The sequence below is a fragment of the Narcine bancroftii genome, chromosome 11, assembly GCF_036971445.1.
Source record: "Narcine bancroftii isolate sNarBan1 chromosome 11, sNarBan1.hap1, whole genome shotgun sequence".
In the NCBI taxonomy this organism is placed as follows: Eukaryota; Metazoa; Chordata; class Chondrichthyes; order Torpediniformes; family Narcinidae; genus Narcine; species Narcine bancroftii.
In genome coordinates this window covers 65990585-66014701 of record NC_091479.1, presented here as the reverse complement: position 1 = coordinate 66014701, position 24117 = coordinate 65990585, and the positions used below count along the sequence as shown (strand labels likewise).

The following is a 24117-nucleotide window of genomic DNA, read 5'->3' as shown; positions in this document are numbered from 1 at the left end:
TCAGCAAAAATTTTACAATTCAACCTCAAAACCCTCCCTGCATTACCTTCAAAGGATTCTAATTGAAACGGTAATTTCTTATGAATTAAAATCACTACACCTCTCACCTTGGAATTAAAAGAAGAAGAAAATACATAACCAACCCAATCTCTCTTCAATTTCATATATTCTTTTTCAGTCAAATGTGTCTCTTGCAAAAGAGCAATATTGACTTTAATTTTTTTAATATAAGTCAATATCTGTTTACGCTTAATAGGATTATTCAATCTCTGGACATTAAAAGTTGCAAAATTCAAATTAGACATTTCAGTAAAAACTCTACTGTAAAATATTACTCCCCTTTCTAATTCTCTAAATATTCTAAGCCTCCTATATAAAAATACCACAAAAGCAAAAAAAACTTCCCCTCAGTAAACTACTAAGAAGTAGTAACTCCCTAAAAATCTGGGTGTGGTAAAACCCACTAGTGGCAGATGACTATTAGGTCTCATTGTCATCCAGCCCCCCCAATCAGACTTTCACAAAGTAATTATTCAGACATATTCAACACAGTGATTCCAATCCCAATGATTGTTCCGGGTCTTCAATATCAAGAAGACTTTGCGTCAATTCAATCTTCTTTCCATTCTTTCCATGTTTTCCATTTCCATTTACCCTCCTTTTAGGCGATGATAGTGGCGACCAACCATTTCCTCGCGAATCTGGCAACGAATTAGCAAAAATTAATGCATCATGATCATTTTCAAAAAAATTGAATCTGAAAGTTTCCATAAAAAAGTTTATAAATACAGCCGGGTAACGAAAGGTAAACTTGTAACCCTTTTGCCACAATACTTCTTTAGCTGAATTAAATTCTCGGCGCCTTCTAATAATCTACTGCAACTCGAAGTATAATTTCTCTAACTTGATATTTCAAACAACAAATCAGAACTGCCGTCGGTGGTTGACTTGGAAACATTTTTTTTTCCTCAATGCTCTATGCGCTCAATCCAACTCTAGACCATCTGGAAAAAATTCCTTGCCCAGTACCTCAGGAATCCATTTCTTTAAATTTTTTACCGGATCTGAACCTTCCATATCTTTTGGAATACTGACTATTTTTACATTATTTCTTCAACCTTGATTCTCTAATCAGTCAAACTTCAATAATTCCTTCTTCTGTATCCCCCAGTCCACGAAATAAACCTCCACTTTTTCCATTTTTTCTCTATTACGCTCCACTTGATTCTTACATTAAAAAAAAAGCTTCTTCAATTTTTAAAAAATTATCCTCTACAGTATCACCTGTTTTTATACATCTACTGAGAGGGTTAGTGCGAGGACGCAGCCTTGCTTCACGCCGTTGTCAAGGGAGAAGGGTTCGGAGAGCTCATTGCTGTATCTGACCCGACCTTGTTGGTTTTCGTGCATTTGGATAACCATGTTGAGGAACTTGGGGGGGCATCCGAGGCGCTCTAGTATTTGCCAAAGCCCTTTCCTGCTCACAGTGTCGAAGGCTTTGGTGAGGTCAACAAAGGTGATATAGAGTCCTTTGTTTTGTTCTCTGCACTTTTCTTGGAGCTGTCTGAGGGCAAAGACCATGTCAGTAGTTCCTTTGTTTGCACGAAAGCCACACTGTGATTCTGGGAGGACATTTTCGGCGACACTAGGTATTAGTCTATTAAGGAGAATCCTAGCGAAGATTTTGCCTGCAATGGAGAGCAGCGTGATTCCCCTGTAGTTTGAGCAGTCTGATTTCTCACCTTTGTTTTTGTACAGGGTGATGATGATGGCATCACGAAGGTCCTGAGGCAGCTTTCCTTGGTCCCAGCAGAGCATGAAAAACTCATGCAGTTTGGTATGCAGTGTTTTGCCGCCAGCCTTCCAGACCTCTGGGGGGGGATTCCATCCATACCTGCTGCTTTGCCACTGGACCTCATCCAGCTCTAGACTCAAGGGTTGTTGAGGGAGCTGGAGCAGGATGGATTCTTGGACTGAGCGGTTGGCACTGAAAAGGGATTGGAAGTGATTGAGGATGGAGATCTTGTCGCTGAGGAGGACTTCGCCGTCTGAGCTGCGCAGCGGCCTTTGGACTTGGGGTGAGGGGCCGTACACAGCCTTTAGAGCCTCGTAGAAACCCCTGAAGTCGCCAATGTCGGCGCTAAGCTGGGTTCGTTTGGCGAGGCTAGTCCACCACTCATTTTGGATCTCCCGGAGTTTGCGCTGAAGATGGCTGCGTGCGAGACGGAGGGCTCGTTTTTTCTCTGGCCAGGAAGGCTTTACAAGGTGAGCCTGGTGGGCAGCTCGCTTCTTTGCCAGCAGCTCCTGGATTTCCTGGTTGTTTTCGTCAAACCATTCCTTATTTTTCCTGCAGGAGAAGCCCAGTACATCTTCAGTGGATTGCAGTATGGCAATCTTCTTCAGCATGATGCTAAAACAAGCCATGAAAGACCTCAACAATGAAGACTCTGTTTACATCCGGTACCGCACGGATGGCAGTCTCTTCAATCTGAGGCGCCTGAAAGCTCACACCAAGACACAAGAGCAACTTGTCCGTGAACTACTCTTTGCAGATGATGCCGCTTTAGTTGCCCATTCAGAGCCAGCTCTCCAGCGCATGATGTCCTGTTTTGCGGAAACTGCCAAAATGTTTGGCCTGGAAGTCAGCCTGAAGAAAACTGAGGTCCTCCATCAGCCAGCTCCCCACCATGACTACCAGCCCCCCCCACATCTCCATCGGGCACACACAACTCAAAACGGTCAACCAGTTTACCTACCTCAGCTGCACCATTTCATCTGATGCAAGGATCAACAACGAGATGGACAACAGACTCGCCAAGACAAATAGCGCCTTTGGAAGACTACACAAAAGAGTCTGAAAAAACAACCATCTGAAGAAACACACAAAGATCAGCGTGTACAGAGCCGTTGTCATACCCACGCTCCTGTTCGGCTCCGAATCATGAGTCCTCTACCGGCATCACCTACGGCTCCTAGAACGCTTCCATTAGCGCTGTCTCCGTTCCATCCTCAACATTCATTGGAGTGACTTCATCACCAATATTGAAGTACTCGAGCTGGCAGAGTCCACAAGCATGGAATCCAACTGCGCTGGGTGGGTCACGTCTCCAGAATGGAGGACCATCTCCTTCCCAAGTTTGTGTTATATGGCAAGCTCTCCACTGGCCACCGAGACAGAGGTGCACCAAAGGAGAGGTACAAGGACTACTTAAAGAAATCTCTTGGTGCCTGCCACATTGACCACCGCCAGTGGGCTGATATCGCCTCCAACCGTGCATCTTGGCGCCTCACAGTTCGGCGGGCAGCAACCTCCTTTGAAGAAGACCGCAGAGCCCACCTCACTGACAAAAGACAAAGGAGGAAAAACCCAACACCCAACCCCAACCAACCAATTTTCCCTTGCAACCGGTGCAACCGTGCCTGCCTGTCCCGCATCGGACTTGTCAGTCACCAACGAGCCTGTAGCAGATGTGGACACACCCCTCCATAAATCTTCATCCGCGAAGCCAAGCCAAAGAAAGAAATACATCTTCTAACATCACTTTTAACTACAATCATATCTTTCTTCATCTCTTCACACATATTATTCATTTTAGTTTTCACTTCCATTATACCTTGGTTTGTCTGAGTAGACATCTGCATTGACAGGTTTTCCATTTGATGAGCAATCCCTTCCAATATTGTAAACACAGAATCTAGTCCAGGTTCCATCACTTGCCTTGAGGCCTACCTTCTCTGGTCTCATTCCCCATTTCTTCACGTGTAAGTTCCTGTAATGTTGAGCTCTATTCCTCCCCTAATGCAGAGGCTCCTCTTCCAGTGCGGCTGCGGGTCTGGACACCCGTCGACAGCGCGCCGACTTCGTCAGGCCGCCGCCTTTTGGGCTCCCCCACAGCCCACACCTTTTCCAATAACTCACGGACCCATGACGCACCGTGCATGCCAGGCAAAGTCACCGACCTTGCAGGTGCCTCTTCTGACGCTATACTGGGCGCCCCCGGACCACCAGGCAATACTGCAGGCTCATGAGTCTGTCCTTGCTCGGCCGATCTGCCCGCGCACCCGTGAACCAGGGCGCGTGAGTCAGGGTCAGCCGAGCTCGTCACTAAACCGGTGCCATCTTGCGAATGCATGATCGGTGCCGGTGTAATACTTTGTTGAGCAGGAGTCCTCTGAGGTTTGGGAGCTCCAATCGACAACTCTGTGGCTTCAACTTGGTAGGTAGGCCTCAATTCTTCAACACTTTTATAAGGTAATTTCTTTTGCAATTGAGCTTTTGATTTCTTCACGTTTGTAGCCATTTCAATCCTCCACTATTCCAAAGTTTGTAAATACTATTTGTAACCACTTCTACAAGTTTTAAAATCAGTTAAAATCAGAAATGACACGTCTTTTCTCTACGCCATCTTGCCACGCAACCCTGGTTGAATCTTGATCTCCCCATGACCGCATGGGTCTCCTCAAAGGGCGTGCGGGTCAGTAGGTTAATTAGCCACTGAGGATGGCCCACAGTCAGTAGGTGAGTGGGAGGATGTAGGAGGGCTGTGGTGGGGGAGGGAAGAAATGATATGATGGGATAAGAATAAATCAATGCATAATTGTTACCACAGAAAAGGCCTCTGACCGTGTGAGCATTCAATGTTGAGTTGATGGCATTAAAATCATAGAAGCCGGGTGTTTACCCTGGAGGGAATGGGCTGGATTCAACAGCTCCGTCACTCACCTGTGGCAGAGTTTCAGGCTCCCACATCGTCCACCTCATAAATCCACAGAATCCGAGCGGAAGCATGTCATCTCCTATCCTGAGGGATAGCCTGAGATGAGGAGGACTGTAAGATTGGGTATGCGTGACAAAATGAATTTGTTTCATTGAGCTAAAATTGCAGAGGGATTTATGTGCACGTACTTTTTTTTACATCCAGATGGCATGTTTCATGTAAAGAAATGCTAGATTAAATTGCTTATTGTATTGGCAAATTCAAGGCCATTTAGCCAGGATTTCCAAGGGCACAAGGCTGGCTGTTGTTGTAAGTGGTGTAGGTGGGAGTATGAAATTGCAGAAGCAATTGTTGAAGTGCTGGATATGAAACTCTGGTAGATGGATTTCAGCTCAAGGGATCCTGAATTCTGGGCCAGCAAATGATTCAGGCGGATTCCTGTGTAAGGTGGTATTGATCTTAGTCCACAACACATAAGTTATGGAAAAGCTGTGGTCAGAGGCAGAAAAATAACTTGAGCCTTTTTGTCTGAAGAACTGAAAGGGTTTGCTCTGTGCACACCTGGAGTACCGTTCACTCTTCCCACACTTTGGAAAAGATTATGGGGTTTTGAACAGGAACAGTTCAGACCAGAGGATCGCAGAGTAATTTTGTTTTCCACCCGGAGGGGAAAAACTAGTTTCTGGAGGGACTTAGCAGGCCCAGCACCACCTATTTAGGGACGTGGAGATTCGGCATAACAGGGCAAGACCAGTTTTTTTGACCAGTACTTGTGCGAATCAGCTTTATGTTCCCTTTGTGGGCTGGTTTAATTTTCCGTAGCTTGTAATGAGGTGCACTTCTTCTACTAGAGGTTGGCAAAGATGAAAGGCCATAACACAAGAAAAAGGTGGAGTGGACCATTCATTCCCTGAAGGTTTTCCTGCCCATCATCAAGGTTATGCACCATTTCCTCGTCCTGTCCCTTTGGTTTCTTATTAACCAGAATTCTGTCGATCATGGTTTTGGTGCAACTGGCCTGAGCAGCCCCATTATTCTGAGTACCAATCTATGGTTCTCAATCCCTTCTGTATTTGCGATGTTGGAGAATATTCTGCTCAAATCTGTAGGACAGAGGCAGTTTACCCAATCTCTCCTTGTGATCCAGAGAACCTGTCTGGTGAATTTTCACTGCACTCTAGCACTAAATAGCAAGTAATTCGCCACCACGTACAATTTTAGTTTTCTCATCCAGTGTTTCAGGAGTGGCACAGTCAGCTCAATGCTGTTACAGCGTCAGCGATCGGGACCAGGATTCGAATCCCGTGCCACCTGTAAGGAATTTGTACATTCTCCTGTGTGGGTTTCCCCTGGGGGCTTCAAAATGCATCAGGAGTGTAGGTCAATTTGGTGTAATTGGACAGCACTGGCTCATGGGCCAGAATGGCCTGTTACCATGCTGTATATCTAAATTTAAAACAAAAATTAAAAATTTAAATTAAAACGAGGCAGACTCCTTTGGATGTGTTGCAAATTGTATTCCTGTGTATGGTGGTAGACAAATAGAATAACCTTGACAAATGATTTTTAAACTGAAACTGATGAGATTTTTATTGGTCAAAGGTTTAAAAACATGGCCTAGCCGGTGGGTTCCCGACAGTGGAACTCTCTTCTTGTAGGTCACTGCTACTCATGTTTCTTCCTGAAGGATGCAGCTGTGAAATGCGCAAGGCATAGCTGGGACCTCGGCCCTCAGTCTGGCGGGATGAACCCTCGACCGTAGCCCTTCCTCACGGAGCCTTTTGGCGGCTGCATTGGGGACCTATCCTGTACCCTGGAACGTCCCTCAATTGCAATGGTTTTTTTTAAAATAAACGTATTGTTGTTTTGGACAAAAAAAAGTGAACAATTCGTAGTTTCTCCCAGAATGCCGTGCTGCTGCTTCGTATACCAGGGCCTTGGCGCAACCAAAGATTCACATTTTGAAAATGGGTGATTTCTCTGAAACTTTGCAAATTTTCCCCCACATCCACAAGCATGTGTGCACCAATGGGCATGTGCAAAGGAAGCAGCATGGGTAGAGCCACCGCCTCAAGAACCACCGCCTCAAAGCTCCAGCAACCCAGGCTCGCCCTGATCTCCGCTGCTGCCATCTGAGGTCATGCATTCTCCCTGCCTCAAGGATGTGAAGGTTCTATTATTGTCACATAAAACTACATTTAGAATGTAATTTTGTCCACCGTAAGGAAGACAGAGTCACTACTTTGTCCAGCACCCCTCACAGAAATGAGGCCCCAGCAAGGAATGAACCCCTGGTTTACACAACTAATGCTCTAACCACTGAGCTATTGGAGTTTAGCACTATACTTGGTCTATTATAGCAGATCACTTTTCTCCAGCGAGGGCTCAGGGTTCAAAGCAAAAAATGCAGCTTAAAGAGCATATTGACTAATACAGGCTGGCAAACTCGGTGACATGATCATACATAAGCAATGGCAAACAAAGAAATGTTGGGGAGAATTCTCTTGGTTTCTTTTGAAGAGTGCAATTGAATCATTTACATCCAACCCAGAGAAGGTTGGATCATCCACAAGAAAGCAGGTCCACAGTAAATTGCAACCCCCCCCCACCCCCCAACTGGAGTGCAGGCAAGCGGGAGAATCTGAGGGAGCTGAGGGGATTGTGGATGGAGATTGAAATGGGATAAATGTCAGCTCAATGTCTGGTGCGAACTCATGAGGCATAAGCCCTGTTTCCTTGCCATAATGGAGGTTCACAGCCAGATTCTTTTTCTGTCCATTTCATCTTCCAAGTGTCTTTGACATTGGACGCCATGCTTTCTCGCCCGAGGTGGGGTGGAAGCCCTATGTTTCTGGAGGAAGCATCCGCTGTGTGTGGAGGCATTGTGGAAAAATGGCACCATCCATGCTGGCAGGTGAGAAAGGGTATAGTGAAGTCGCTGAATGATCCTTTCTGTTCACTTGCAGGTTCTAACATGCACGTGGCCGAGGATGTGAAGTTGCCCACCTAGGGAGCAGCGCTGCAGCCCCACACCCCCTGCCCCGCCCCCCCCCACCCAACGCTTCCCCAGGATGCTGGGAATCTGTCGAGGGCGCAGGAAGTTCCTCGCGGCCACGCTGACTGTCCTCTTTGTGCCTGCATTCACCTGGATCTACCTGCTCTCCGGATCGTTGAAAGGCAAGTGGTGCATGCATTCGGGATTCCGCAGCTCAACCTCCTTGGTCCTTGTTCTTTGCCGCCATGGCCTGGGGAAGGTTTGACAAAGTCCGCGTTGGGATGGAAGAGGGTATGATTGGGGACCAGAGATGGTGCTTGTCCAAAAGGAACCTGCCACTGGGTCAGCTGGTTAATACTTGATGGCATTCACAGTCCTGCTCCGCCCAGCGAGTGATGTTTCTTCCTCAGGATATTGACCACACTGGTCCCTCCTGGTAAGGAAAGCAAAACTGGGTGTGACTGAGAGCACTGAAGTGGCACAGGCCATCATTACTCATTGGCCCTGTGTACTTTACAAACGTGGCTGGCGTGGAGCTGGCCTTGGTGATAATGAGTTTAACATCACAAGGCACCTGTGCACTGAAATTCTTGCCTGCTGCAGCCGAACAGATACTTGTAAAGTAAGGCTATGATGGTGAAGTAATTGATTTAAATTAAAAGAGGCGATAAATACATAAGATAGACTCACGGTAATCCAAGTTCAAGAAAAAGTGACACAATAGGGATGGACTCAGTGGTTGTGGAGAGGAAGGGGGAGTACGTGGAGGTCTGTCCCAAGCTTGCATGAGGCTGGCTGCAACATCATTGATGGAATGGATGAAGGAAGCAGTAGCCATGATCGTACATTGGAAGGATCACCATTTGTATGACTTTGAGGCTTTGCGGGTGTTTACACAGTCCTGTGTGTGAGACAGTGGGGGAAGTGATCAGATTTGCATGGCAGTGCAGTTAGAACATATAACATTACAGCACAGGAACAGGCCCTTCAGCCCATCAGTCTGCTGAACCCGACATCCAAATCAAATGAAACCTTTGCTGCTTGCACTTGCTAACAATCCCTCCATCCCCTTTATATTCACGTGTCTGTCCTGAAACCTCTTAAACACTGCCATTCTGTATGTTTCCACCACTACCCCTGACAGCCTGTTGCAGACACCCACTGCTGTCCGTGGGGGGAAAAAAATGCCCCACACATCTTCCTTAAATTTCATCCCTTTAGACGCAGTGCATTTACTCACTGAAACTCTGGCCGCGGACCTTTACGAAGCACTGGTAGCAGGTTGGCCCCATGCGCAGCCTGCTGGCAATGAGGACAGATTGGACAGATTGTGGGAGGACTGGAGCAACATGTTGTCTCATTCGGCGAAAGTATCCTCTTTCCTGAAGGAAATGGTGAAGTTGTTAGACTTTTGCAATACCTACTGTTCTTCCCATTGATAGTGAGCTTTGCACATCAGAATGATGATAGTGGAGGAGTCACGTGATGGAGTAGTGGCCGGACGGAGAACTCCAGCCCTCTCCAGAAAAGTCGGGAAAAACAAGAGAAAATACAAAGGCACAGAAATAAAAGTTAAAGAAATGTGAGTATAAAGGTGGAAAGAAGATGGAGACAAAAGAAGAAAAATCAAAATCAACGGTAAGAAGAGAGGAAGAGAAGACAAAGGAGGAAAAAGGTGAAGGCCTTACCTGTCCGAAGAGGCCCGCTGCGGAGAGAGAAACCCGCTCCCTCAGGTCGGTAGAAAAAGAACTACAACAATGGCTCGCAGAGCCGAGTAAAAGTGCGCAACCGCGCATGCGCGAGGAGTCGCGCATGCGCGATGCGCATGAAAAAAAACACACCGACGGGAGGGGGGACCAGCTGGGGAGTCGATCTCCACAGCCGGCAACGACAGCTGCAGAACACCTGCAGCAAGAAGAGACCACAGAAGACAATGGAAACAAGAAAGAAGAGAAGGAAAGGGCAACAAAGAAACAACAGATGTCCAACCCAGAGGAAGAAGAAGAGGAAGAATACAGTGAAATAGATGAAGTGAAAGGCAAGGTAAAGGATATACTTTCTCTTGTTAGAGGATACATGGAGTCATTTAAAGAATGGCAAACACAGGAATTCAATGATTTAAGAAGAAGAATAAACAACACAGAAGAGAAAGTGAATAAAATAGATATGACCTTAACAGAAATGGGGAAAAAAATGGACAAGATGGAAGAACGGGCAGTAGCAGCAGAAATGGAGGTAGAAGACTTAAAAAAGAAATTGGAGGAATCTAATAAAAAAAACTAAAGAGACACAAGAACTACTAGCTCAAAAAATAGATATAATGGAAAATTATAACAGAAGAAATAACATAAATATAGTGGGCCTTAAGGAAGATGAAGAAGGCAAGAATATGAGGGAGTTTATAAAAGAGTGGATCCCTAAGACCCTAGGATGTCCAGAACTACAGCAAGAAATGGAAATAGAAAGGGCACATAGAGCATTGGCCTCTAAACCACAACCACAACAAAAACCAAGATCTATTGTAGTAAAAATCCTAAGATATACTACAAGGGAAAAGGTACTGGAGAAGACAATGGAAAAAGTAAGAGAGGGCAACAAACCACTGGAGTATAAAGGGCAAAAAATCTTCATTTATCCAGATATAAGTTTTGAACTCCTAAAGAAGAGAAAAGAGTTCAATACAGCAAAGGTGATTTTATGGAAGAAAGGGTATAAATTTATACTGAAGCATCCTGCGGTATTGAAAATATTTATTCCAGGACAACAAAACAGACTATTCTCGGATCCAGAAGAAGCACGAAAATTTGCAGAACAATTACAAAAATAGACTGAGGGATGAAGACGGGTAATGAGAGTAAAAATTATCACGATTGATATGTATGTGGGTAAAGACAAAAATAGACTGAGGGATGAAGACGGGTAATGAGGGTAAAAATGACCACGATTGATATGTATGCGGGTAAAGAGAGTATAAGAGTGAATAGAGACAATGTGCATACGTGAAAGTATCTGTAATTAGAGGAAAATATAGATAGTATAGACAAGAATTAATAAGGGAAGGTAATGGAATAGAGAGAATAAGGAGGGAATTAAAAGAGTGACCTTTGTGACATATAAAAAGTGAAATCTTTTCTGGGGGGGGCTGGGTGGGGGGAAAAGAGCGGTCACTGCAAAATCAGTTGACGCTTGCGAGTGGATTCGCAAATCCAAATGGAGAGGGGAGATGTGGTTGTCCGACAAGGGATAAAGGACAACTCAGGAGGGGAAGGGGAGATTGGGGATAAAGAAGATAGAAATAGGAGAATAAGGAAAATGTTTGATGTTGTAGGAATGTTGTCTTGTAAAGAGTTGAAAGTAAGAAAACAGAAATGGAAAAGGAGGAAAGGTAATGATGGAAAAACGGAAAGAGAAGATAAACAAAATATAAAATGGCTACGCTGAACTATATGACTTTAAATATTAATGGAATACATAACCAAATTAAAAGGAAGAAACTACTAAATTTACTGAAAAAGGAAAAAATAGATATAGCATTTGTCCAAGAAACACACTTAACTGAATTGGAGCACAAGAAATTAAAGAGAGATTGGGTAGGACATGTAACAGCAGCATCGTATAATTTAAAAGCAAGAGGAGTGGCTATATTAATTAGCAAAAATGTGCCATTTAAAATAGAAGAGGAAATAATAGATCCAGCAGGGAGATATGTTATGATAAAATGTCAGATATATTCGGAGCTTTGGAATCTACTTAATATATATTCACCTAACGAAGAAGATCAAAAGTTTATGCAAGATATCTTTTTGAAGGTAGCTAATACGCAAGGGAACATACTAATAGGAGGGGATTTCAATCTGAATTTGGATCCAAATATGGATAAAACGGGGAAAAAAATTAACAGGAAGAACAAAGTAACCAAATTTATAATTAAATCAATGCAAGAAATGAAACTTGTGGACATATGGAGGAAACAAAACCCAAAAGAAAAGGAATACTCATACTACTCGACTAGACATAAAACATACTCAAGAATAGATCTATTTTTGTTATCAGCTAGTATGCAGGATAGAGTAAGAAAAACAGAATATAAAGCGAGAATGCTATCGGACCATTCACCCTTAATACTGACAGTAAAGCTAGAGGACATCCCTCCAAGAATGTATAGATGGAGATTAAACCCCATGCTACTTAAAAGACAGGATTTTAGAGAATTTATTGAAAAACAATTAAAAATGTATTTTGAAGTAAATACGGAATCAGTGGAAGATAAGTTTATACTATGGGACGCAATGAAAGCATTCATTAGAGGGCAAATAATAAGTTATGCAACCAAGATGAAGAAGGACTATAATCAGGAAACAGAGCAGTTGGAAAGGGAAATAGTAAACATAGAAAAAAAATTAGCAATAAAGGAAGATACAACCAAAAGAAGAGAATTGGCGGATAAAAAAATAAAATATGAAACATTACAAACATATAAGGTGGAGAAGAATATAATGAAGACAAAACAGAAATATTATGAACAAGGTGAAAAAACACACAAAATCTTAGCATGGCAGCTTAAGACAGAGCAAACTAAGAAAATGGTATTGGCAACAAGGAAAAAAGACAAACAAATTACATATAATCCAAAAGAAATTAAGGAAAACTTTAGAGAATTCTATGAACAATTATACTGAACTGAAAATGAAGGGAAAGAAGGGAAAATAGATGAATTTTTGACTAAAATTGAACTACCAAAACTACAAATAGAGGAACAAAATAAATTAACAGAACCATTTGGAACAGTAGAAATACAAGAGATAATAAAAAAATTACCAAATAATAAGACACCAGGAGAGGATGGACTCCCAATAGAATTCTACGAAATGATGTAATCAACCAGATTGATGAGACACAAAACTTACCAGATTCATGTAAAACAGCAATAATTACAGTGATACTAAAACAAGGGAAAGATCCACTCTCACCAGCGTCATATAGACCAATATCTTTGCTAAACACAGATTATAAGATAATAGCTAAACTATTAGCAAACAGATTAGCAGAACAGGTACCGAAAATGGTAAATTTAGACCAAACTGGATTTATCAAAAAAAGACGCACAACAGACAATATTTGTAAATTTATTAACTTAATTCATGCAGTAGAAGGAAATAAAGCACCTGCAGTAGCAGTTGCTTTAGACGCAGAGAAGGCCTTCGACAGAGTAGAATGGAATTATTTGTTCAAAGTATTGCAAAAATTCAGTTTACCGGAGAAGTATATTAATTGGATTAAAGCATTATATAAGGGACCGTTAGCGAAAGTGACAGTAAATGGACATGTATCAAAGCAATTTAAGTTAAGCAGGTCAACGCGGCAGGGATGCCCACTATCACCATTATTGTTTGCGCTAGCTATAGAACCACTAGCAGAATCGATAAGAATAGATAATAATATAAAAGGAATAAAAATAAAAGACAGGGAATATAAAATCAGTCTATTTGCGGATGATGTGATAGTGTACTTAACAGAACCAGAACTATCAATAAAAGAACTATATAAGAAATTGAAGGAATATGGAGAAGTGTCGGGATACAAGATAAACGTAAATAAAAGTGAAGCAATGCCTATGAATAACGCGGATTTCTCAAAATTTAAGAAGGAATCCCCATTCAGATGGCAAATGCAAGCAATAAGATACCTAGGTGTACAAATAAACAAAAATCTAGGCCAATTATATAAACTCAATTACAATCCACTAATGAAAAAATTACAGGACGATTTAGAGCATTGGAAAGAGCTACCACTAACACTGATAGGAAGGATAAACTGTATTAAAATGAACATTTTTCCAAGGATACTATACTTATTTCAGGCATTGCCAATACAACTGACAGAAAAATTCTTCAAAGAGTTAAAGAAAATAATAAGGAAATTTTTATGGAGAGGGGGGAAACCGAGGATAGCACTAGATAAATTAACAGAATGGTTTAAACAAGGAGGCTTACAATTGCCAAACTTCAAAAATTATTATAGAGCCGCACAATTAAGGTACCTATCAGATTTTTATCAAACAAGGGAAAAACCAGACTGGACGAGATTAGAATTAGATAAAATAGGGGAAAAGATACCTGAACACATATTATATAAATGGGACGAAAAATTGGTACAACATAGAACTTCTCCAGTATTACACCATCTCCTCAATATATGGAAGAAGATTCATGTAGAAAGAAATAAAACAAATTATCAATTACCAAAACTAATAATGACACAAAATAAGCTACTCCCTTTTACAATAGACAACCTTCCCTTTAGAAAATGGGAAAAAAAAGGGATTAAAAGAATAGAAAATTGTTTTTCAGGAAGTAGATTCTTATCCTTTGAACAAATGAGAGATAAGTACAATATAACTGGAGATACAGCGCTGGCATATTACCAACTGAAATCCTACTTGAAAGATAAATTAGGAAGCAATTTGAGTTTACCAGAGGGAAGTAACTTTGAATATGTGATTACAGATACAATGTTAATCAAAAGATTTATAACAAATATGTATATTAAACTGCAAGAAAAGGAGAATGAGGAAACAAATGGTAAAACTAAACAAAAATGGGAACAAGATTTAAATATAAAGATAAAAAAGGAAACATGGGAGAAATTATGTTCTGGAACGATGAGAAATACAATAAATACGAGGCTACGTATGATACAATATAATTGGTTACACAGACTATACATTACACCGCAAAAGTTAAATAAATGGGACCCAACAGTATCTGATAGATGTTTTCGATGTAAAAAAGAAAGGGGAACAACAATTCATGCAATCTGGACATGTGAGAGAGTAGAAAAATTTTGGGATGATCTCAATCAGATATTAAATAAAATAACAGAAAACAATATACCAAAGAATCCAGAGATCTTTCTCCTAAGTAACATAAAAAATAAAGAATTTGGAATTGACTTGGAAGATGCACAAAAAAGATTTGTTAAGATAGCCCTAGCCGTAGCAAAAAAATGTATTATGTCAACCTGGAAATTGGAAGATAATTTGAAAATACAACAATGGTATATAGAAATGAAAAGGAGTATTCCATTAGAAAAAATAACATATAGTTTAAGAAATAATATTGAAATATTCGAACAAGTATGGGAGCCTTACATTAAATACAATAGCTAAAACCTACCGGGAACAAACATTACCTAAGTTGATGGAAGGAGAAGAAAAGAAAAGAATGGACTCCGTAGAATTTCTGGTGTATATTTGTTGTATGACAACATTGTCTGACTGGCTTAATGCAATCTAGATTGTATACCTAAAATGGATGAGAGGGGGGGGTGGGGGGGTGGCATGGGAGGAGGGAGGGGGGGGGGGGGAGAAAAAGTCACTGTATATGTGTGAAAAAGAAAAAGTGTATAACATGGCTAACGTGATTTATGGTGTGAAAAAAAAAGAATGATGATAGTGTGGTGACTACACCGGTTAGCCACCATTCAACTCAGTAGGGCAGAGGAGACAGCAGTAAAATCTCAATCTCTCCTGCTGTCTCCTGCGCCCTGCTGTGTTCAATGGTAGTCACCACAGTCATCATTCCGAGGCTGTGAGTGTGGGTGTGGGTGCTGCTCGATGTACACATGCCGTTCCGTGAATACACAACTTGGTTCTGATTTATATACACAAATGCAATGTACAGATGCAATGGACGTCTTCTTGCAGCAGCTTCCTAGGTACATAAAAAGCGTCGAACAGATGAGTAAAATATATTATGAAATAAAGATAAATATTCACATTGTTCATAGAGCAAAGCGTGCCGAGTCAGTGGTGTCAATGGGTCTTTGCTGGTCTTGTACTAACATTACGGGAGGTTCAAGAGCTTGATGGGGGGGACATTTTTTTCCTTTATCACAGTTCTTGAGCCAAGAGTTGCCAGACTTACTGAAGGGAGCGTGACCAGGATAATGGGGGGGGGCTTTGGTGATGTTGGCTCCCTTCTTGAGGCACACCTCATGTCGGTGTTAGCAGGATGGCTCTCTGAATGGATGGAGTCACAGTATCCATGTCTATTAAATGTTGATAGATCAGTTTTCATTTCTGATCAGAGGTGGTGCCAGTGACTCAAAAGATGCACTGAGGAGCAGGTCTGCTTGAAGCTGTATCGGGAAGCAGCTCTCTCCCAAACTCCCCTCCCGCCCCTCCCCTGACAGAAGGCTCCTGGCTTGCTCTGGTTGCAGCCACCCCTCACCTTGCTTTCTCCTCCCATCTGGACCCTGAGAGGAACAGGTCTGCAGTTGGCAGCAGTCATCCAACATCTCGACCACTCCAGCTGACAGGCTGCCTCCAGTCTGGGCAGTGTCAAGCAAGGTTTGTTGGAAATGGGTTACAGAAAAAATAGGAGGCAATTAAAGGTACACAACTTCATTAATAGGGGCTGCAGGGGACCATGAGGAGTGTCGCTGTGCTGATGAGATGAGAACTACGGGACATAGCCTCAAGATTCGGGAGAGTAGATTGAAGCAGCAACTCCTTCTTCCTGAGAGTATGAACCTGCCAACGAAGCAGTAGAGGCTGCTTCATTGAATGTATTTCGGACACCGATTTTTTTTTTTGAAGAACGGGAGAATTAATGGTTATGGGGAACGGGCCGTCAGACGAGCTGTCCACAACCAGATCAGCTATGATCTGATGGAACGGTGGAGCAGGCTCGATGGTTCAGATGGCCGACTCCTACTTCTCTTTTTCTTCAGTACAGGATACTTTTATCAGGGAAAACAAAACACACGGCAAAGTAGTGCTGTTACTCTCGGAACTTGCTTTGCTCCAGGACTGGTTGCCTTGCTCCAGGCCTGGTTACCCAGCTCCCTGTCTGGAGATGAATATGTTCCCAAGACACTTCTGGCCCGTTCACTGTGATTGGTGCCTGAGGAAGTGAAGGGTGTCTCCTGGGTTAGTACTCTGGGCTAGGCTAGTCCACATCAAGGCCAGAAGCTGCATTGCATGCTGTGCAGAACCACCAGGCCTGCTGCTTCATCCTTGTTAGAGCGTGCTTGAAGTGTTGTTAAGTCATTGCAATAAACAGATGTATAGCAATAATCAGGCAGGAGGAGGGCTTTGTTGGCCAAGTGTTGCCATAATACTTGTGTCACACTAGAGTGCAAAATTATAGTTTATGATGCTATCTTGTATTACAAAGCCTGTCGTGCAAATTATTTTCTTCTTCCCCTCCCTTCAACTGATTATTTTTTTTGCTTACAAACTTTACTGTCTTTGTTTGTGCCTGTTTTCTCTTTATTAAATCTAATTCCCGGGAAGTTACTCTGCACCAGTTGCTGTGGAATGCCTAAAACGCATATTTCTTATGCGTTTGTCTATTCCCCCCACCCCCACCCCGGACACAATCCTTAAGCAGCTTTATTACTGGCATTCTGCAGTGAAATGATCTCAAAAGGACAGTGGGAGTGGGAGCAGTCCATCCGGCCCACCTCGCCTGTTCTGCCATTCAGTAAGATCATGGCTGATATGGCGGTGGGTGGGCTTTGCTTCATCCACCTGCCTCTTCCCCATAACTCCCCTACCATTCAAAAACTTGTTCAGCTGCGTCTTAAATACATTTACCGAGGTCACCTCCACTGCGTCTTTTGGGGGGGAGAATTCTGCAGATTCACACCTCTCTGGGGGCAAAAGGGCCATTCCTCCTCATCTCTGTCCTGAATTGTGAGGTAATGTTCCCCAGCTCTAGTTCACCTACCAGTGGAAGTAAACTTTCTGGCCTCTATCATATGATTTTAGGCGAACTATAAAGATTCCCATCTCATTAGAATTCCAGTGAGTACAATCCTGGGTGACTCGGTCTCTTCCCATAGGCTAACTCCATCAACTCCAGAACCCCAACCTCTGCGCCACCTCAACACCCATTGTGCCCTTCCACTAGTGAGGAGGCCAGAACAGCACTTGGGGCTGCCTCTTTACTACCCTGCACGGTTGCAGTTGAGCCTCCCTGCTCTTTGTCTGGACAAGGTGACTTGGTTCCTATCTTTATTACTGACCACTGCCTCCTTCTGAAAGGATCTGACATTTTATCTTGACATTTTTTAGCCCCGCAATCCAATGAACCCCTTCAAAGCAAGCCTTTTATTCATCACATCTCCCCTACCCCCCACTGCCTCTCTTTCATATTTTGCAAGTCATTCCTTGTACAAACATAGCCTCAACTCTCACCACCCCCACCCCCCAACCCCCACCCCACCCAATCCTCTTCCTTTTGCCAATTCAATACTTAACTCCCTTTGGCAAAGCTTTTGCCTGGTTCTCCCACTGTGGTTTTTAACCCTATTGGGTCAGTTTTACTGCAAAAGAATATGGAAGAGCTCTGAAAATCCCTCTCATAGGATCACTTGAAGGTGCGAGACTGTACAGTTCTCGATTTCAGTTCCTGGGGCAGAGAGGTGGACCTTCCATGCATGGACCCAACTTCTCCTGCACCTTTCCTGGCAGGCAGTTTAATGCACAGATGCTGCAGCTTTTCTGGCGATCTCAGGAAGGTGGATGGTGCACTGTCATTCACACACTACAGAGCGAAGCAAATTGCCAAGGAAATTGAGGCAATCCATAATTTACGGGCTACTTCTGCACGTTAAATGGTAGATAATGGTGAGCAGATTAACCTTTACTCTTTCGGCTCATCTCTGGCTTAGAGAAGCTGGGCTGGAATCCGAGAAGGAGAAGTAGTGAGTCAGAATCTCAAAAGAAATTGATACTGCATTTGAAGTGGAAACCTCTGTTCACAGAAGGGGTTGCTCTAAGCTGCCTTTTAAGCCATTTTAAAGTCCGAAGGTTAAAAGCATAGAATGCAAATGCCATTCCTTTAATATCCATGAGTCAGTCATAAGCTCTTCATGGTTAAAAAGCGACTGGTTGCCTTCTCTTTGGCATGTGTGGGTGTCCAGTTAATGGTGGCCTACTTCTTGACGGATGATAAATCATCCGAAACCCAGGAATCTGCAGCCCAGGTCCAGTCAAGTTCATTATAATCCAGTTTGGAACAAGTACAATTCGATGAAACTGCGTTCTCTGGCCCTCAGTCCTAAGTGTGAAGGCCTAAGATACAGGCAGACCTAGCACACATACAGACAAACAATACATATGCAGAACAATATTTTGTTTATAAAAATAAATAAATTTTGTTTTGTACAAACGAGAGTCTCGGGTGGCTAGTGTAAGCAGTTCCTGTGGTTGTTCAGCATTCTCACTGCCCGTGAGAACGACCCAAGGGCGCATGCTGTGGAGCTGACCTTTTGATTTCCTTTGTGTGCTACCCCACACCCCCCCAAAAGCTTGAGCCTGCGCTATGTTTGATGAGCCCAAGTTGGCTCTCCCTTAACCACCAGACCAACAACCTCCGTTGGTAAATTTAAATCGCAGGATGAATGAAGAACAGGCATCAGAGGTCCTTGATGGACCAGACAGCTTTGCTAATGAAAGCAGGCGGTTTAAAAAGATGTGATGTAAAGCTGGCTGGTGCCTCCTGATGGCCCAGTAAACGTGTCCTGCATCTGAGAAGGTGAAGAGAGAGTAAGTCTCTTTCCTATGGCCATATCCCATTTGTTGATATCAGCTGATGCTCGAGATAAGACCAGTGTGGCACAGGAAAGGATCTTCCACGGAATAGTTGCTTCTGGGCCTGTTTTGCTTTGTGGTCAACCTTTGAGCTGAAGTCTGTGCTCGCACTGAAATAGAAATGCCCGCTTCCTTTTAATTCACCATTCACTCTGACCTGGGTGGTTGGCACTACTCTCTTCACCACATGGTTCTCTTTATTTCCTCCTGATCACTACATCCTTGATGGCAAAGCAGCTTACCCTGTGAACCGAAGATATCCATCCTGTCAAGTCCTTGAGACACAAAAACGATTGAAGCGCAATCATTTGCCAAAATGAAACCAGACCGGAACAGAAGCTTTGGAAGTGGAGGCAGCACGAGGTTTGAAGTCGCCTGAAGGATGCATTGTTGGGCAGTCAAGAGGTTGAATCATGACGTCCCACTGCATGAAAACAGCTCAACCTGCCCACGCCGACCAAAATGTTCCACCCACACCAGCCCCACCTGCCTGTCTTTGGCCCATATCCTCTAAACCCATCTGTTCAGACTTTTTCTTCAACATTGCAGTAATGCTTGCCTCAACCACCCCCTCTAGCAGCCAGTTCCACACGCCTGCTGCCCACTCTGTAATCTGTACCCCTCAGGTTCCTGTTAAATCTCTGCCCCCTTAAACCTAAACCTATATCCTCTGGTAACAGATTTTCCTGGGAAAAAGACCTCTGTGTTTATCTGCTCTGTTCTCATGATTTTGTACACCCCTCCGAGACCACCCCTCATCCCCATGTGCTCCAAGGAATGAATCCTTAGTCCACAAAACCTCTCCCAATAGCTCAGGCCCCCATCCTGGCAACATCCTCGTAAATCTTTTATCCACCCTCTCCAGCTTAACATGTTTCCTACAGGACAGTGACCAAAACGGACTACAATACTCCAAATGGGGCATCACCAGCGCCTAATAGAACTACATGACCTCCCAGCTTCTGTAATCCATACCCTGACTGATGAAGTCCAATGTACTGTAAGCCTTTGTGACCACTCGAACTCCCTGTGACGCCAGTCGTACTGTACTCCTGGATCCCTCTGCCCGAGAACACTCCCCTTATCCCTGCCATTCACTGTTAGGTCCTACCCATGTTCAACTTCCAATGGCAGCCAATTTGCATTGTGAGATCTTAGCGAAAGGTGCAAGTTGGTTAAATTAAACTGAAGGCTGAGCAATCAGTCTGTATTTGGAAGAAATATGTTTTTGTCGAGAAAATTTCAATACAAAGCCCAGCGCTGTTTTAATCAGGCTTACACACGCTGGACACTGAAGATTAGAGAGGCTGCTTTGGGTGTCAGGGACGTAATGGAGGAATTATCAGGTTGGAAAAGGGCCACAAATCGATGGTGTACTATGGAAAGTTGAAATTCCCTCCTCACTCTTCCCACTCCACTCCCACCAGAAAAAGGTGGTTGAATGAAGGCGAAGAAATGAACATTTTGCAACGGTGTGAGGACTTTTTCTGTTATTCATCGTGCTATATAAACGTCTCCTCCATTTCAGGGAAAGGGTCCCTCCCGGTCTGTCCAGTCCCCTCAAGGCCTAGAATTCAGGCAATGGTCCCCGGAATCTTTTTTGCACCCTCTCTAGTCAGACGACCACACCCTTCTGATAAGTGATAACCAAATGTGAAGTACTTAACTCTGCTGTTTTTCACTCATGTTTACGATGATTTTGGGTGAAGGAATTAGATGTAATATCTCAAAGCTTGTTGATGGCACAGCTGGGTGGAAGAATGAGCCTTGAGGAGGAAACGAGAAGCTCCAGGCTGATTGAGATGGGTTGAAGGAGTGGTAACATCCACGATTCGTGCAATGTAATCTGGATGAATGCGAGGTATTCAAATGGCAAAAGTCAAGTTTATTGTTGTCTGATTGCACAAGAACAACCCGATGAAAGTGTTTTCTGGTCCTTGTGGCAAAACATGGAGATACACGACTAGATATAACACACATACAGACAAATAATACATGCGCAGGACAAGTATCCCTGCAAATAAATAAATAAATAAATACTGTTTTGTGCAAATGAGAGTCTCAGATGGTTAGTGTGAGCAATTCCTTTGGTCATTCAGCACTCTCACTGCTCATGGGAACAAGCTGTTCCTCCGCCTGGTGGTGCTGGCTCAGATACTCCCGTACCTCTTCCCCGACAGGAGCAGCAGAAAGAAGCTGCGTGCACAGTAGAAGGGGTCCTCAATGATTTTGCGCACCCTCTTCAGACAACGATTCCAGTAGATCACATCGATTGGGTGGGGGGGGGGAGGAAGGGAAACTCCAGTGATCTTCTCTGCCACCCTTATGGTCCCTTGGATTGACCTCCAATCCACTTCTTTGCAGCAACCGTACCACACGGTAATGCAACTGGCCAGGGCACTCTTGCAAGAGCTCCCATAATGGTGGCCAGCAGACTTGCCCGCTTCCGTGTTCTTAGGAAGTGCAGTCGCTGTTGCATTTTCCTGACAAGCGAGGAGATGCTGAATGTCACGAGTTAAGTGAACTCGGAACTTGGTGCTCTTGGGATAACAGATATGGTAGATAGATTAGGAAAGGTGTGAAGAGATCAGAATGTCCTAGTGTAGCAGGTAGTTAAGGTGGGAAATTGTACACTCCTCTTCATTGTGAGAGAATTTGACTTAAACAAGCGGAGAAGACCAGATAAAATTGTACAGATGTGGGTGAGACTACATGCTTTTGGTCTCCTTACCTGAGGAAGCATATCTTGTCTGTGGATGAAATTTAGTGAACTCCTACCAGATTGATTCCTGGGATGGCAACACTTGCATACAATGAAAAATCGGGGTAGTTGCGCCTATTCGTTCATGTGCAGAAGAATGAGAGGGTATTTCTCTGTCTAACAGGACCGGGCAGATTAGATGAAGGAAGGTCTTTCCTGATGACCAAGGTGTTGAGGCCTAAGAATAAGAAGTAAGCCTTTTGAGACTGAGGTGAGGAGAAATTTCTTCACCCAGAGAGCAGTGAGCTTGTGGTATTCTCCACCATCCAAAACAGTTGAAGTCAAGTTGCAAAATGTATTTGAGGACCTAAATATTTTACCTCAGGCTTGAGGGATCAAGGGATAATGGAAGTGGGGAGGGGAGAACAGAGCACTGAATTTGGATGATCAGCAGCCATTATATTAGCTGGCAGAAAAGGTTTGACAGGTTGAATGGGCAACTCCCTGTCTCATGCAACCCTCCACCTGGTACTAATCCACAGGCCCTGGGAATCCTGGTGACAAATGAATCTCCTCAGTAACTCATCATCTATAGACCTCTGTTGCAGACATTTTGGAAAATGAATGAACCATTCCTGAAGAAAATATATCCTCACTGGGTCAATTTTTGAAAAATTTTAATTATTAAAAAAAAAATTAGAGATAGAGCGTGGTAACAGGCCTTTCCGACCTACGACCCCACACTGCCCAAATATGTGACCAATTAACCACCTAACCCTACATCTTTGGAATCTTATTCAAGTACATAAAAAGAGACTAGATATAGTACCACTAGAAAATGCTGCTGGATTAATGGGTGACAGGAGATGGCAGAGGAACTAAATGAGTCGTTTGCATCAGTCTTCACTGTGGAAGATGCTAACAGAGTACCATATGTCAAAAGATACCAGGTAATGGAAGTGAGTTTAGTTACTATTTCAAGGGAGAAGGTGATTGGAACACTGAATGGTCTGAAGGCGGACAAGTCTCCCAGACCAGATGGATTGTACCCTCTGGTCCTAAAAGGGGCAGTGGGAGAGATTGTGGAGGCATTGGTCATGATCTTTCAGGGAATCCATAGATTCTGGGATGGTCCCGGAGGACTGGAAAATCACAACTATCACCCCACTATTCAAGAAGGGAGGGAGGCAGCAGAGAAGAAATTATAGACCAGTTAGCCTGACGTCAGTGGTTGGGAAGATGTTGGAGTTGTCTGTCAAGGATGAGGTTACATAGTACTTGGAGACACATTGCAGGATAGACCAAAGCCAGCATGGTTTCCTTAAGGGAAAATCTTGCCTGACAAACCTATTGGAATTCATTGAGGAGGTGACAAGCCGGCTGGATAAAGGAGATGCAGTGGATGTCGTGTATTTGGATTTTCAGAACCAATTTGACAAGGTGCCACTCATGAGGCCACTTAACAGGAAACATACTAGTGTGTGATTGTCAAGAAGCAGAGAGTTGGAACACAAGCATCATATTCTGGTTGGTTGCCAGTTACTAGTGGTGTTCCACAAGGGGTGGTGTTGGGGCTGTTCTGTTTTATGCTGTATATTAATGATTTGGATTATGGAATGAATGGTTTTGTGCCCAAGTTTGCAGACAACATGGAGGTAGGTGGAAGAGCAGGTAGTGCAGAGGAATCAGGAGGCTACAGAAGGACTTAAACAGATTAGGAGAGTGGGCAGAGAAGTGGCAAATAAAAGTGTACGGTCATGCACTTTGGTAGAAAAAATAAGCGAGCAGACTATTTTGTAAAAGGGAGAAAAGTGAAAATACCCAAATGCAAAGGGACCTGGGAGTCCTCGTGCAGGAGAGCCTGAAGGTAAACGTGCTTGTTGAGATGGTGGTGAAGAAGGCAAATGCAATGCTGGCGTTCGTTTCAAAAGGAGTAGAATATAAGAGCAGGGATATGATGTTGAGGTTTTATAAGGCACTGGTGAGACCTCACATGGAGTACTGTGAGCAATTTTGGGCTCCTCATTTAAGAAAGGATGTTCTGACATTGGAGAGGATTCAGAGGAGGTTCACAAGGATGATTCCAGGCAAGCAAGAAAAG

The 24117-nt window shown here is 43.5% G+C and overlaps 1 protein-coding gene across 4 annotated transcripts in view; it reads left to right on the top strand.

The window, feature by feature from the left end:
• The window catches only part of large1 (LARGE xylosyl- and glucuronyltransferase 1), a 383521-nt gene that overhangs the window by 115689 nt on the left and 243715 nt on the right, over positions 1-24117 (top strand). For all 4 annotated transcript variants that reach the window (XM_069903185.1, XM_069903181.1, XM_069903182.1 and 1 more), the window contains exon 2: positions 7685-7895. In XM_069903185.1, the coding sequence (XP_069759286.1) occupies positions 7790-7895 (106 nt within the window). In that variant the 5' untranslated portion in view covers positions 7685-7789. The remainder of the gene's footprint in view (positions 1-7684; positions 7896-24117) is intronic.